The 13,680-nt window shown below is 41.6% G+C and overlaps 1 protein-coding gene across 1 annotated transcript; it reads left to right on the top strand.

Moving 5' to 3' along the window:
• The first annotated feature begins 1,334 nt into the window (after positions 1-1,334).
• Positions 1,335-3,369, top strand: LOC147449058 (small ribosomal subunit protein uS12). Its single transcript, XM_086521556.1, has 4 exons — positions 1,335-1,471; positions 2,607-2,762; positions 2,851-2,977; positions 3,070-3,369. Exons 1-4 carry the CDS (start codon positions 1,467-1,469, stop codon positions 3,208-3,210), a joined length of 429 nt encoding a protein of 142 aa, XP_086377682.1. The 5' UTR covers positions 1,335-1,466; the 3' UTR covers positions 3,211-3,369.
• Positions 3,370-13,680: the final 10,311 nt, after the last annotated feature.

A 13,680-nucleotide genomic window follows, 5' to 3' on the forward strand; every position in this document is an offset into this window, starting at 1 on the left:
GATGTAGGTATTGCTTTGTGTCAGACATAGTAAATTAAACATTGTTGCATTGATGAGTGATGGCTCATGTTCACCGCATCACTCCCAAGGGGAATTTACCATTTTATGGGAATGATGTATGTGAACACACGTAGGAATGAAGGGCATTTTTTTCTTCTATTTTTGAGGTTTTTTCCCCTGGCTTGTATATGCACGCATCACTCTTCTCTCATTGTATTGGCACACTCAGAAATATTACTTCAAGTGTTGTGTGCTCTTGAGCTTTTCCTTCTTCTTCTCCATCTACACATGCATTCGTGCAGTTGTGTTTCCAACAAGGAGAAGAAGTTTTAATGTCGTAGGAACAATCCCAAGAGGCATCATGGATCTATGTGGCAGGTGCTGAATTCAAGATGTGTTACTCAAGAAGCAACTACGATAACCAATCTACCTACACTTGGGTGATAAACATGTTATTCAAATCTCTCTCTCTCTCTCTCTCTCTCTCTCTCTCTCAATCTTGAGAAGTTATAACGTTATAGGAACAATCCACTCATCTCTCTCTGTCCTCCCTTTGGATAGGTGCTCTCGACGACCAGCGAATGTGCGCCCTCTGGCTCACTATTATCTATACTATTATAAAAGGGGGAGGGACCCCCCCCCCCCCCCACACACACACACACACGGCGCGAGCTCCTTGATCCGGCTTGTGTGCCTTGCAGCCCCCGACCACAGAGCAACACTGTGTGTGTGTGTGTGTGTGTGTGTGTGTGTGAGAGAGAGAGAGAGAGAGAGAGAGAGAGAGAGAGAGAGAGAGAGAGAGAGAGAGAAGGCCGCCTCTCCGGACTCTCTTAATGTTAAAAGGATTTTGGGAAAATTCCCAAAATACCCCTCTAATCTGTGGAAATTCCCAAAATACCCCTCAAATTTGAAAAATTCCCAAAATACCCCTAATATTTTGTCATAAATTCCCAAAATGCCCTTCAAATTTTCCAAATTTCCCAAAATACCCCTGGTTGTGAGAGTAAATTTCTCCAAAAATAATTTTTTTTGTAGGTCTTCATAAGAAGAGTGATTGTCTATCTTACAAGATGGTAAAACTACATGGTTATGTAGGCTTTGGAGATGAATTGCTTCATTATTTTTAGACATAATTGCCTTTTTTGTGATGGTAACTGGTCATGCTTAGCACTCAAAAACGGATCTCAATTGTCAAAAAAGAATGAAGAGTAGAAAATCTTGAACAATCCAACCAAAATAGATACAAGGGTATTTTGGGAATTTTTGAAATTTGAGGGGTATTTAGGGAATTTCCTCAAATTAGAGGGATATTTTGGTAGGATTTTCTGGTTTCACAGATTTGACCTCAAGTCGGGCCCTATGTCACGAAAGGTAGAAATTGAACCCGTCTCTTAACAGTGAAACCCTATTCCCGTCTGCTCTGCGTGTTCAATTCTCTACCCGGCAGCAGGACCTTCTTCGCCATCATGGGGTATGCCTGTTTTGTGCCTGTCGCTTGCTTCTTTAGCCGCCGTTCTGCCTGTGCCTTGCGTGCGTGCGTGTGTGTGTGTGTGTGTGTGTGTGTGTGTGTGTGTGTGAGAGAGAGAGAGAGAGAGAGAGAGAGAGAGAGAGAGAGAGGTTCAATCAGAGCACGATCTGAGAGTAGTTCTACTGTACTTGATCATTTTGAATCACGATGGGCGGTAAGCCTGCATTTTAATGCAAGGAGCAGGGTTGATCGATTTCAATTTGAGGACCTTATGATCTTCACGTGAACGCGAATGAGGTTGCTGTAGGTGATGCTTAGCCTTGGACAGAGCAGGTTATCTCAAGAATGTGGTGACCAGTCAGCGTGGGTTTAGAAATTGAGCTGTGAAATCTATGATGGAAGGGGCAGGAATCTTGCAACGGAGCTCTTCATTGCTAATAATGGATTTTGGCATCCTGCATTGACCTTGGCTAGTCTCACAGACACTTTTGCTCACTTTATCATGTGATAGTACCAATGAGGGGTTAGAATAGGCGATGAATGATAGCATTTCATGTGAGGACTACAGCACACTGCTTGATCTTTCACTTGGTTTTCAGGAATTAGGAACACGCAATGAAAAACCCAAAAGCTTGTGTGTTTAGGTTGTAGCAATCATAGTAGGCAGGGGGTCAGTGGTGAATGCAATGTGGTAACAAACGATTTGGTAGTTGAACGAAGAGGACTAGCTAAGTTTGATGCTATGAAGAAATCTGCTCAGGCAATCAAACGAGCTGTGCTGTGCTTGAACAATAGAAGAGGTAACCTGCTTATGCTTCCTCCATAGCGTGTTTGTGAGAGGAGCTAGAGTTTCGATGAGTTCTTGCCACTAACCACGCCACGAAATCAGAAACATGAAACCAGGTAGCCCACACGAGTTGCCCTAACAAAAACATCAGTATCTGAGAACAGCTACAGAAGCAGGGCTATGGAAGTGATTTGGCTTATTGGACCAGGTTTTTTTTTGGGCTTTAGAAACAGCTGCACTGTTCAATGCTTTCATGACTCTCCGATGTTAAAAGTAATGTCATTATGACTTGCTAGAATTGTTCATTTGAAGTCGAGTTGGCTGTCTGCTTGACTTGCTCTGATGTTTCAGGAAGACAAGGGGAATGGGAGCTGGGCGCAAGCTCAAGAACCACCGCAGAGCCCAATTGTGGGCAGACAAGGCTTACAAAAAGAGAAACCTTGGCAATGAATGGAAGAAGCCATTTGCAGGCTCTTCTCATGCAAAAGGGATTGTGCTTGAGAAGATGTATGTGGTCATTTCTTCAAATTGTGTCTTTTTGTCAAGAAAGCTGAGTAGGTTTTAATTTCTGCTAGCCGATTTCTTCTTATTTCAGTGGCATAGAAGCCAAACAACCCAACTCTGCTATTCGAAAGTGTGCCCGAGTACAGCTGATAAAAAATGGAAAGAAGATCGCTGCATTTGTCCCCAATGATGGATGTCTCAACTATATTGAAGAGAATGTATGTTCTTGATTGAGATGAATCATGATAATTGTACAGATTTAACTCTGTTTTATTGCTCATGATCTAAAATCTTATTTTTTTATAACCAGGATGAAGTTCTGATTGCTGGGTTTGGAAGAAAAGGACATGCTGTGGGTGATATTCCCGGGGTTAGGTTCAAAGTTGTGAAAGTGTCGGGTGTGTCGTTGCTTGCTCTCTTCAAGGAGAAGAAAGAGAAGCCCAGGTCTTGATTTTGTGAATGCGAAGAGTGAGATTGGATCAGGTTTTGGTCCGAGTTTTGTTGAGGTGTATTTTGGTGTGAGCTTTTCGCAAAAGCATGGCAAGCTTATCCTGATTCCGATGAACTTTCTGACACTTGTTTGGAAATATAGTTGTTAAATTCTTGAGGATTTGGTGCTCTCTTCTTTATCTGAAGTGTCACATTTATTAAGAAAGCTTCATGTGATGATATAATTTAATTTCTTGCTGTTTTTTGCTCCTTGATTGCACCTTACAGAACAACTGTGGCAATTTATTTAAAACGTTTTAGTAACTTAAAAGTTGTCATAAGAATTGAATCTGAGCCTTAAGCCAAAGGGAGACTTTTTGTGTTAGGTGAGATGATTTTTAGTGCACTCTCGTGCATACTGGATCTAACTGGACTCTTTGTAAAGTTTGCTGTGCCCATATGAATAGTGTGGAGTATTGAGAGGTTGTGTGGGGATGAGTTGTATTCTGCTTTGCTCTTCATTGGAAATTTTGTGGGGAAGAGGAAGGGTGCGTCATTGCTGGGTGTGAGTTCTATCTCAGAGAATGGACATTGAAGTTTTCAAAGGGCCTTGAATGTGTTCTACTTCCATGTGTTGCCAAGGCCGGTGGTTGCAGAGGTGGTGAGGTTAAGTTATTAAGGAATTGCAGCCATGGAAATAATGCAAAATTCTTATAGCTAGGGCTGTAGACCATTTTACTAACAGAACAGAAAATGCATAAGCGAACTTCTTGTTGTGTACTATGAATTTTGAGGGGGGCAGAGGAAGTGGAAAATAGGAGATATATTATTTGTATGTTGAGGTGTTCAGCAAGAATGCTGTTGCTCGAGTTCAGCTTTATAGTGTTCCTTACTGAGCATGCATGTATGTTGAGGTGTTCAGCAAGAATGCTGTTGCTCGAGTTCAGCTTTATAGTGTTCCTTACTGAGCATGCACAGACCTGGAGAAACTTCATTTGAGTGGGGGTGTATATGGTTGGGTCCAGACGGGTGCGGAGGAAATCAACCAAAAAGAAAAAAATAAGATGTCTCTTCACATTTGCTTACGCTCAATTTTTACTGAAGAGAAGATTATTCTAATAAATGATCGATATGTTAAGTCTCTGAAAACACCGGATGGTTTCTCAGAGTAATTATCTACCTTGATAAAGAACTAAAGACAAAGCCTATATGAATTGAAGTTATAGCCAGCTCCCCAACTATAGTTAGTGGTTAATGTCTTTAACAAATAGAAGAACCTTTGTACTCTTGACAAGAACAAACCACATTATGAAAAACTTCAAACTGAAATGACTCAATTCTTATCAACAATCTTTTGGAAAAATCCAACATACTGAGATTTGCCCGTTTATGGAGAATGGACATGCATCCTACATCTTCCCTAGATGTGAGGGAGATTTGTAGTATCTTCAATTAGTGATGTAGCTACACCTCTCACCATATATGATTCCTCATCATTCTCCTAAAATTTATTGCCACACCTCTGTATCCAGGAGTATATGCATTTATTGCAAAGCAATGTTAAAAATTCTTTCCTTGGTTAGAAGCTGAATCCTCGATACTTGGGTAGCCTAGTGAGGTTGTCCAAAACTTCTTAAAGGTGGGTGCTTATGTGGATGCCAACTAGAGGATTAATGATGTGCACTTTGTTAACATGGTAGCGCTCAAATCTTGTGTGAACATGGTATTGGCATATTTTTCTTTGTGAAATGGCTCCAGTAGTGTCACAAGAAGATTTAGAAATTTTCTCATGTAGGGAAAGGGAGCCTTTTTCAATGCTTTTCATACAATGCATAACCTCATGAGCTTCTGTTCGTGAGGCACCGCGTACCTAGCTAGGTATGCCGTTCCTCCCTCACACAAGCTCATGATGTTGAGGTAAGTCATAATGTGGGAATTATTGTGAGAATCTGTCCAAAACTTCTTGTGTGGCGTGTCTAAGTTCATTGTAAGCTGGGGAATTAAGTATGGGCGTAGCTATATTACACACTTGTCATAGATCCGAGCTTCCCTCGATGGTTGTGCTTGTGATTCAAGCTATATTTTGCAAACATTGAGCAAATTACGTGAGATAAATCATAATTTTGTCTCATCATTCTTTATATATGACCGTTGGTAACGACTGTTGGTAACGATTGTACTAGTTACATAGACCAAACGCCTTATTTTTTAGCCCGCTAGACCCATGCATTCCTTTCTAAGCAGTTCAACTCTCGACCACAACAAAAAGAGAACAAACCTAACTCTATCTCATAAAAGAATGTGACTACCATTAGTCCTAGTTACATCATAGTCCTAATCTTCTTAAGAAAAAGGAAAATAGTCTACTCAAAAAACCGATGCTTTTTTCCGATGTTTAAGAGGCACAATCACTGATTACTTTTGCAAACTGAACTTGCCCTAGACTCTCGCATTTAAAAGTTACCCGACTCGTTGGGTCCACTCATCCATGATGATGCTTTAGAGCAATAGTCCCACCCACTAATACCACCAATAGCTACAAACTTTACATCCATTGTGTGTGACCTCAATTTCCGCATATTTAGAATGATAGTCTTCCATCCAACACTTGGACCTCATGGACCATACATAGGTAGACAAGAGAGCTTGGCCATCGTGTCACCTCTGCATGTGAGGCAACATTTAAACACATCACAACTATAAAAGGATGCCAAAAAACCCCAAAAATGTGGGAGAGAAAACGAAGACGCCTTGGGCATGCTCCTGGTCCTAGCGCTATCCCAGCCAACTTGGAAGGGTCAACCAAGAGAGAGACAAGAGTACTTGTTCAAAGTTCATAAGCAAACCAAGTGTTCACTTTATCTCGTTTATTCCCATTCCTTGATATTTTAGCTCAATTGCAACTTTATTTTGTTCCAAAATGCGTCTTTCTCCACCTATGGTGTTTTTTTTAATACAATCGATGAAACTACATATCAAATGACTCCATTTCTTAACAATCTAGCATTGCACATTCAGTTGGTAGGGGAGTGGCTTTTGGTTGGAGACTTTATAAAAGAAAAGACAGAATTGGAACATCAAACATGCTTGTTGGATCTGAGAGATCCAAATGGAGAAGTCTCTGTGAGAAATTGGCCTTTATGGACTTGTGGGAGGCAGGACCATGGAGCAACATACCTGGGTTCACATACACTAGCCTGCAATATGCTGGTACGACTTCTCGGCTAGACCGATGCTATTGTTCTCATCAAGCCCACTGGCTACCCCCATGGTTTGATGTCATAATAACTAATATCTAATTCTCCTAAATGATTTTCTCATGTTAAACTGATCATTTAATATGGGGAAGTGCCAGGGGAGAAAAAGCTAGAATATTGGTTAAGCTGGCAGACCGGTCACAATAGGGATCCAAGGGAGGGAAAACAGGGATCCAAAGGGGGGCCATCTGCAAACGAGCAATGTGCAAACAATGGGCTTCAAAGACCCTAAGGTTTAAGACTTCCAAAATGCTAAGGTTCCAAAATTCAAAGGTTAGGTCCAATGGTCAAAACATAGGGCAAATTGGATGCTTGTGGGAAGACTCAAAAGTCTTCCCACATCCCTATCTTGGAGGGGGCGAGCCTTTCTTGTAGGGGATGAGAGAGGAACACACACACACACACACACACACACACACACACACACACACACACACACACACACACACACACTCTAGCGGGCTCCCTTTACACAAAGGGAATAGGGGACACATGTCAGCTCCTTAGCCCAGTTGCCCCCAAGATGCATTCAATTCCTATTGGATGGCCATAGAGGTGGACCAATGAGAATTAAGCTAGAGTATATTCAATTCTTATTGGATGGCCATAGAGGTGGACCAATGAGAATTAAGCTAGAGTATATTTAGTTTAATTAATTTAAAAACACTTGATAAAAGAACCAATAGAAATTAAGCTCTCTAGAAGACTATTGGACAGTCCCCCAAAGGGTCCAATGAGCATTCATCAACCCAATGGCTTCCCTGATTCCTATTGGCTAGAAGACTAAGGGGTCCAATGAGAGTTTAACTGAATTAATTAAATACCTAAAGCTCTTACAAAAGGGGGACACATGTCACAAGGCTATCACTTATGCTTCTTAATTATCATTGGCTAAGCTTTGCAGGGTCCAATGGGGTGCCAGCATGAGTAAACATCATGAGGGGTCGACCAAGAGAGAGAGAGGGGGCTGATTCTGGAAAGGCATTATCACACACACACACACTCACACAATCTCATGTGTGAATCAAAGAAGACTCTCTCTCCTTCTCAAGCTTTAATGGAAAGCTCATCATCTACTCCAAGCTCGTGAGAAAGGAGGCCTACACAACCCAACTCTTAGCTTTGTGATGCAAATCTAACTAGGAGCAAAATGCATGCTCATCTCCTCTACCATGCTAATTACTAAGCTATGCTTAGCTTTTAAGAATACTCCTTCTTTCTCTCAATCTACTCTCATACCCCGCTAGCTCTCACCATCTTCGAAGGTGTGTGAGGTCTTGAGTTTGAGACAGTGAGGGAATTGATGTTGTTTTTTATAAGTGTGTTCATGGTGCTTGAAGCTTCCATCTTCATTGCACCAACAAGTTATTGAAAGAACACAAAGTATTGTATTGTAAATGTCTCCCTTGATGGGGGAAACCTATAATACAAAGCCTTTTGGAGGGGGGACCGGCTCCATGTAAATATGGTCCTCAACTGTTGTCAATAGCTTAATTTCTCTCTCTTTGGAAGTATTGTTCATGCCTATCTAACTAGATGTTATGCTTTTTGTTGCTCTCTCCATCCAAGCACTCTTGCTATTCTCATTAGGAATCTATTCTAATGAAATGCTCACTATGTTTATGCTATTTCCCGCTACACACAAGTTATTAGGCCATTAAATGTTACATTGGTATTAGAGCACAAGGTTTCTCTTTTCTTGCTCAAGAAGGAAGGTCCTCAAGCTAGCTATATATGGTTGGTATTATTAATTGAAATTGAGTAAGTAGAATATGTTCTGAATAGTGGAATCCTACCGGGCTTGCCTACGGCTTAGCCACTATTGAGCTGTTAGAAGCTTAACAGGATCCGATACTATTTTGGTGTTGAAAGACCCTCTCTTCTATTCCTTTCAATTAATGATATTCGAGCCACAAGTACAAGAGCTTGAGTGCTTTTTCTAAAGGGGTAAAGAGGAGTAGCAACTAGGGATTGAAGTGCCAAAGTACACCTAAAAAAGTTTACACCTAAAAGTTGTTAGAATAGCTGACAATAGTAAAGAGAGTGAAATTAATGTTGATAGCTTTGATTTTGCTAATGAGAAGGCTACTAATGATGCCCCTATGCTTGTTAACTACCCGGAAATCCTGAAGGAGTACGAGCGGAAGTGCGACGCGAGAGAGAGTGCGAGAAGAAGAGCACAACGATATGGTGAACTCGCTCTACTGTAATGTGTAGAGCATAGTGAGTTCTTATTAGGTTTTTACAAAAGAATATGTGTACATACCTGGCGGCCCGCCCACTTACCTGGGCGACCACATTGGGCTTTATACCCCAACAACCTCCCACTTAAAGTCCAATGTGGTACTTTAAGTGTGAGAGAAGCTAATATACAAAAGATGTCGAGAAGGGATGTACTACCCTACACCTAACTGCTTGCGAAAATGCGCAAAGCTTTCTGAGGGAAGTCCTTTTGTAAGTAGATCAACAGGATTTTCTGTGGTGTGAACTTTGACAAGCTGAAGTTGCTTATCCTCGAGCATTTCCCTGATGAAATGATACTTCACATCCACATGCTTTGTCTTTGAGTGATAAACTGGATTGCGAGCCAATTGTATAGCACTTTGACTATCACAATATAACACATGCATCTCTTCTTTGATTCCCAAATCTGTTACTAGTCGATTAAGCCAAATTGATTCTTTGCATGCCTCTGATGCTGCAACATATTCAGCCTCTATAGTAGACTGAGTAACACAATGTTGTAATCTAGAATGCCATGATACTGCTCCACCAGCCAATGTAAAGACATACCCTGACGTAGACCTTCGGTTGTCTAAGTCACCTGCATAATCTGAGTGTGTAAAACCCTTTACACTTAGCTCCTGACTCCCATAGCATATACGCATACTCTTTGTAGCTTTCAGGTATCTCAATATTCCTTTCACTGCCTCCCAATGTTTCTTGCCTGGGTTTGACATGTATCGACTTACTACTCCCACTGCAAATGCAATGTCTGGGCGAGTAGCAATCATTGCATACATCAAACTACCCACTGCAGACGCATATGGAATCTTATCCATTTCAGCCTTTTCTTCCTCAGACACAGGACAATCTTGTTTGCTAAGTTTCACATATGGTGGCAATGGAACACTCAGTGCCTTTCCCTTCTCCATATTGAAACGTTGCAAAACCTTGTCAATATACTCTGTTTGAGATAACCAAATCAACTTCTTTGATCTGTCTCTCTCAATGCGCATACCAAGTATATGACTTGCCTCACCCATGTCTTTCATGTCAAACGATTTTGCCATCTTTGACTTCAAAGCTGAAATTTCTTCCAAGTGCTTGCCAACAATCTACATGTCGTCCACATACAAAATAAGGATCAGCCAACTGCCATCCTTAGCCTTCTTTGTATATAGACAGTGATCGAACTCACTACGTTTGTAGCCTTGAGAAAGCATAAACTTGTGGAATTTATGGTACCATGCCCTCGGTGATTGTTTTAAGCCATAAAGACTCTTTAACAACTGGCATACCCAATCTTCCTTGCCTTTCTCAACAAACCCTTCTGGCTGCTGCATGTAAATTTCCACATCTAAATCACCATGCAAGAACACTGTCTTGACATCCATTTGGTGCAACACCAAATCTAATATGGCAACCAATGCAAGAAAGCATCTCAATGTAGTCATCTTGACCACCGGAGAGAAGACTTCATCACAGTCAATGCTTTGTTCTTGCTTAAAGCCCTTGGCAACAAGCCTTGCTTTGTACTTTGGCTGACTATCATGAGCGGTGATCTTATACCTATAAACCCATTTACAGGGTAGAGCCTTTTTGCCCCGTGGTAATTTAACTAGCTTCCATGTCTGGTTTTTATGCAGAGCTGTTATCTCTGACTGCATGGCCAATTGCCAATTCCTGGAGTCCTTCATTTGCATTGCTTCCTTGTAACATGAAGGCTCATTGCAATCAGTCAACATGACATAATTCATAGATGGAACAAACCTATCAGAAGGTCGTGTGACACGTCCAGATCTACGCACAATAGGTGGCTCAGGCTCAGCCACAACTTGTGGTTCCACTCTATCCTGTCCTTGCTCCTCTTGAGCCCTGACATTTTGTCTTGCACGTGCAGGTCCATCTTCTTGGAAGACAACTCTTCTAATCTCCTCAACCCTCTCTGGTTTAGAATGATATTTGGATTCATTAAAGTGAACATCATTGCTACGGACAACCTTTCTGGATTCGGGATCCCAAAGTCTGTACCCCATCTCACTAGAATTACCATAGCCTAGAAAGATGCACTTTCTACTCTTTAGCTCAAGTTTGTTCCTAAATTCCTTTGGAACGTGAGTATATGCCTCACAGCCAAAGACTCTGAGATGCTTGTATGAGGGCATTTTGCCTGACCATACCATCTCTGGCACTGAATCCTTCTGCAAAACCTTGCTAGGAGATCTATTTACAAGATGAACAGCTGTTGATACAGCTTCAGCCCAAAACCCATTTGGCAGCTGTGCATTAGACAACATACTTCTGACCTTCTCTTGTATGGTCCTATTCATCCTCTCAGCAACACCATTTTGAGGAGGATTTTAAGGAGCAGTAAGTTCATGTTTTATACCTTTTGACTCACAAAAGTCCTGAAAGGCCTTTGAAACATACTCTCCACCATTGTCTGTGCGTAAGCATTTAAGCTTCTTGCCATTCTGATTCTCCACAAGTGTCACAAACGTTTTGAAAACACTAAACGCTTCATCCTTGTGCTTGAGAAAGTAAACCCATACTTTCCTCGAGTAATCATCTATAAATTTCATAAAGTAAGAAGCTCCCCCTAGAGATAGGTTAGGCATAGGTCCACACAAATCACTATGAACAAGTGCCAACTGTGTATCTCTTCTACTGCTTCTATGCTTATGTGGCTGCTGTGTTTGCTTACCATACAGACAATGTTCACAGAATTCAAAATCATTAAATGAAAAGCCAGGCAAATAACCAGAACGAGACAAGATTTCCATTCCCTTCTTGGACATATGTCCTAACTGGCTATGCCACAAAGAAACGTTCGGCTGCTCGGTTACATTGATTACATTTTTAGAGACATTTGATACGTAAATCATGTAAAGTCCTCCAGACTTTACTCCATGTGCTACTGTCATAGAACCCTTGGATATCTTCCACATGTTCTGTCCAAAAGTGGTGACGTAGCTAGCATCATCAAGTAAACCTGTGCTGATCAAGCTCTTTGTAATTGCGGGAACATGTCTCACATTCTTCAGCGTGAAAGAAGAGCCATTCTGAAACTTCAATTGAACATCTCCAACACCTAAGATCTCACATGTCTGCCCATTGCCTAGCCGAACATGATCTTTAGTGGTCACATAAGAAGTAAACCACTCCTTGTTTGGAGACACATGAAGTGATGCTCCTGAGTCTATAATCCAGTCACTCAGTGCATTTCCATCAGATGCTGTAAGAAGAGCTGAGTCCATTGTATTCTTCAAGAAGTAGATGTCTCCTGACACTAGATTGTCATCTTCTGCAACAGTGTTTGTCACATTTATTTCTTGAATCTTCACTGAGGACTTGTTCTTCTCACCATGGTCTTCAGCTTTCTCTTTGCCTTTTTCTGCTTTCCATTCTCTGCAGTCTCTTTTCATGCGACCCTTCTTGCCACAATGGTAGCATTCTATGTCACTCTTGCCTTTAGCACTGCGGCACTTGCTGCGAGACTGATTCCTCTTTCCACCTTTGTACTTTTCTTTGGTCCTTCCCCTGACAACTAAGGCTGTTCCTTTGCCTTTGTCCATTGTCTTTCTATTGGTTTCTTTAGTAAGCAGACTTCCTTCTACACCTGCTATGTTCAAACCATCTGGAGGTGGAGAATTACTCAAAGCTGTGCGAAAAGTGTCCCAACTTTCCGGCAATGTGATCAACAGGAACATAGCTCTAACAGGTTCATCAAACTTGACACCTTGAGCTGACAACTGACTATAGATTGTGTTGAATTCATTCTGATGATTGGACATAGGTGTCCCTTCTTTCATCTTCAAGTCAACAAGCTTCTTAAGCCACTATACCTGTGAAGCTGCACTCTGCTTCTCATAAAGATCACTCAGCTTTAACCATGCTTGATAAGCCGACATCTCGTCTGCTACATTGAAGTAAACACTTTCTGCCAAAGTCAGCATAATGGTAGAAAGTGCCAATTCATCCATTTCGCTCCATTCATCTTCGTCCATATCTTCTGGTTTTATCCCCTTGAGTTTTATAGGTTTTATCTGCTTCTTTTGTACCAACACGTGCCAAATCTGCTTCTTCCACAATGGAAAATTGGTTCCATCCATCTTCTTGATATTGTAAAGAGGAGTGTCCTGTGATCCAGCCATAGCTACGCTTCACAGTGGTTTACTTTCCTGGGAAAAATTCAGTAGAGTTTCCCTTGTAAATTGACCTATGAACCAATATCAACCTGTCAAATGAACCAAGAAAGCTTCAGATTCTGCATAAATTTCGGCACAGTCTCCTTTGTAAAATGGCTCTGGTGTACTCAAAAAACAGACCAAAAAAAAAAAAAGCTCAAAAAACACTGTCTCTCTGACACTATAAGCTGCGGGTAAACTTGTCCTGCACCTGTACTGTCTCTCACTGTCCTATCACTGTCCTGTAAGCATAGACTGTGACAATGCCTCAACGGCAGTAAAGCAAAGATGCAATCCCAACTGTCTAACTCACAGTCAATACATCCTAGCTGCCTATCTAAGGGTGCTTGAGGGATCGCTCCAAGACCTGTATCACCGAAAGGATCTCAACATTCGAGAATCCCCCAGCTCAATAAAACCTCACTCTACCCTAAACAAAGGCTGCAGTAAATCTGACAGTACATAGACTTCCCACAAAGTCATACATCCACAAATTTCCCACTGTATGCTGTAACCGCTGCGGCGGTTGTTTGCTGCGTGACTCACAACCAGCAAACCCTCAACATACATACATCATCTCTGACAATACATCCCATGTGGAAGTTCCTGCAATGTCAGGATGAAATCTGGAATATCAAGCAGCAAACACAACCTACCTGACGAACTAGTGCCTGTCGCCTACAGTCTGTGTGTAGATGCGCTCGTGTCATATGTGACACACCTCCAAGAACTGTGAGCCGTCCTTCGATGTGTAGACAGCCACAAATCAACACTCTGGAAGTGTCGATATCCTCAGCACCTGCAGTCGTAGGCCGAAAACCCCAA

This window comes from Adiantum capillus-veneris, chromosome 10, assembly GCF_014529385.1.
Source record: "Adiantum capillus-veneris isolate H3 chromosome 10, ASM1452938v2, whole genome shotgun sequence".
NCBI classification, from domain to species: Eukaryota; Viridiplantae; Streptophyta; class Polypodiopsida; order Polypodiales; family Pteridaceae; genus Adiantum; species Adiantum capillus-veneris.

Bases quoted from the DNA above. Each gene is read 5' to 3' on its own strand.
- LOC147449058 (XM_086521556.1), top strand. The intron at 2,763-2,850 runs GTATGTGGTCAT...TTCTTATTTCAG, and splicing joins GGGATTGTGCTTGAGAAGAT to TGGCATAGAAGCCAAACAAC. The intron at 2,978-3,069 runs GTATGTTCTTGA...TTTTATAACCAG, and splicing joins TCAACTATATTGAAGAGAAT to GATGAAGTTCTGATTGCTGG.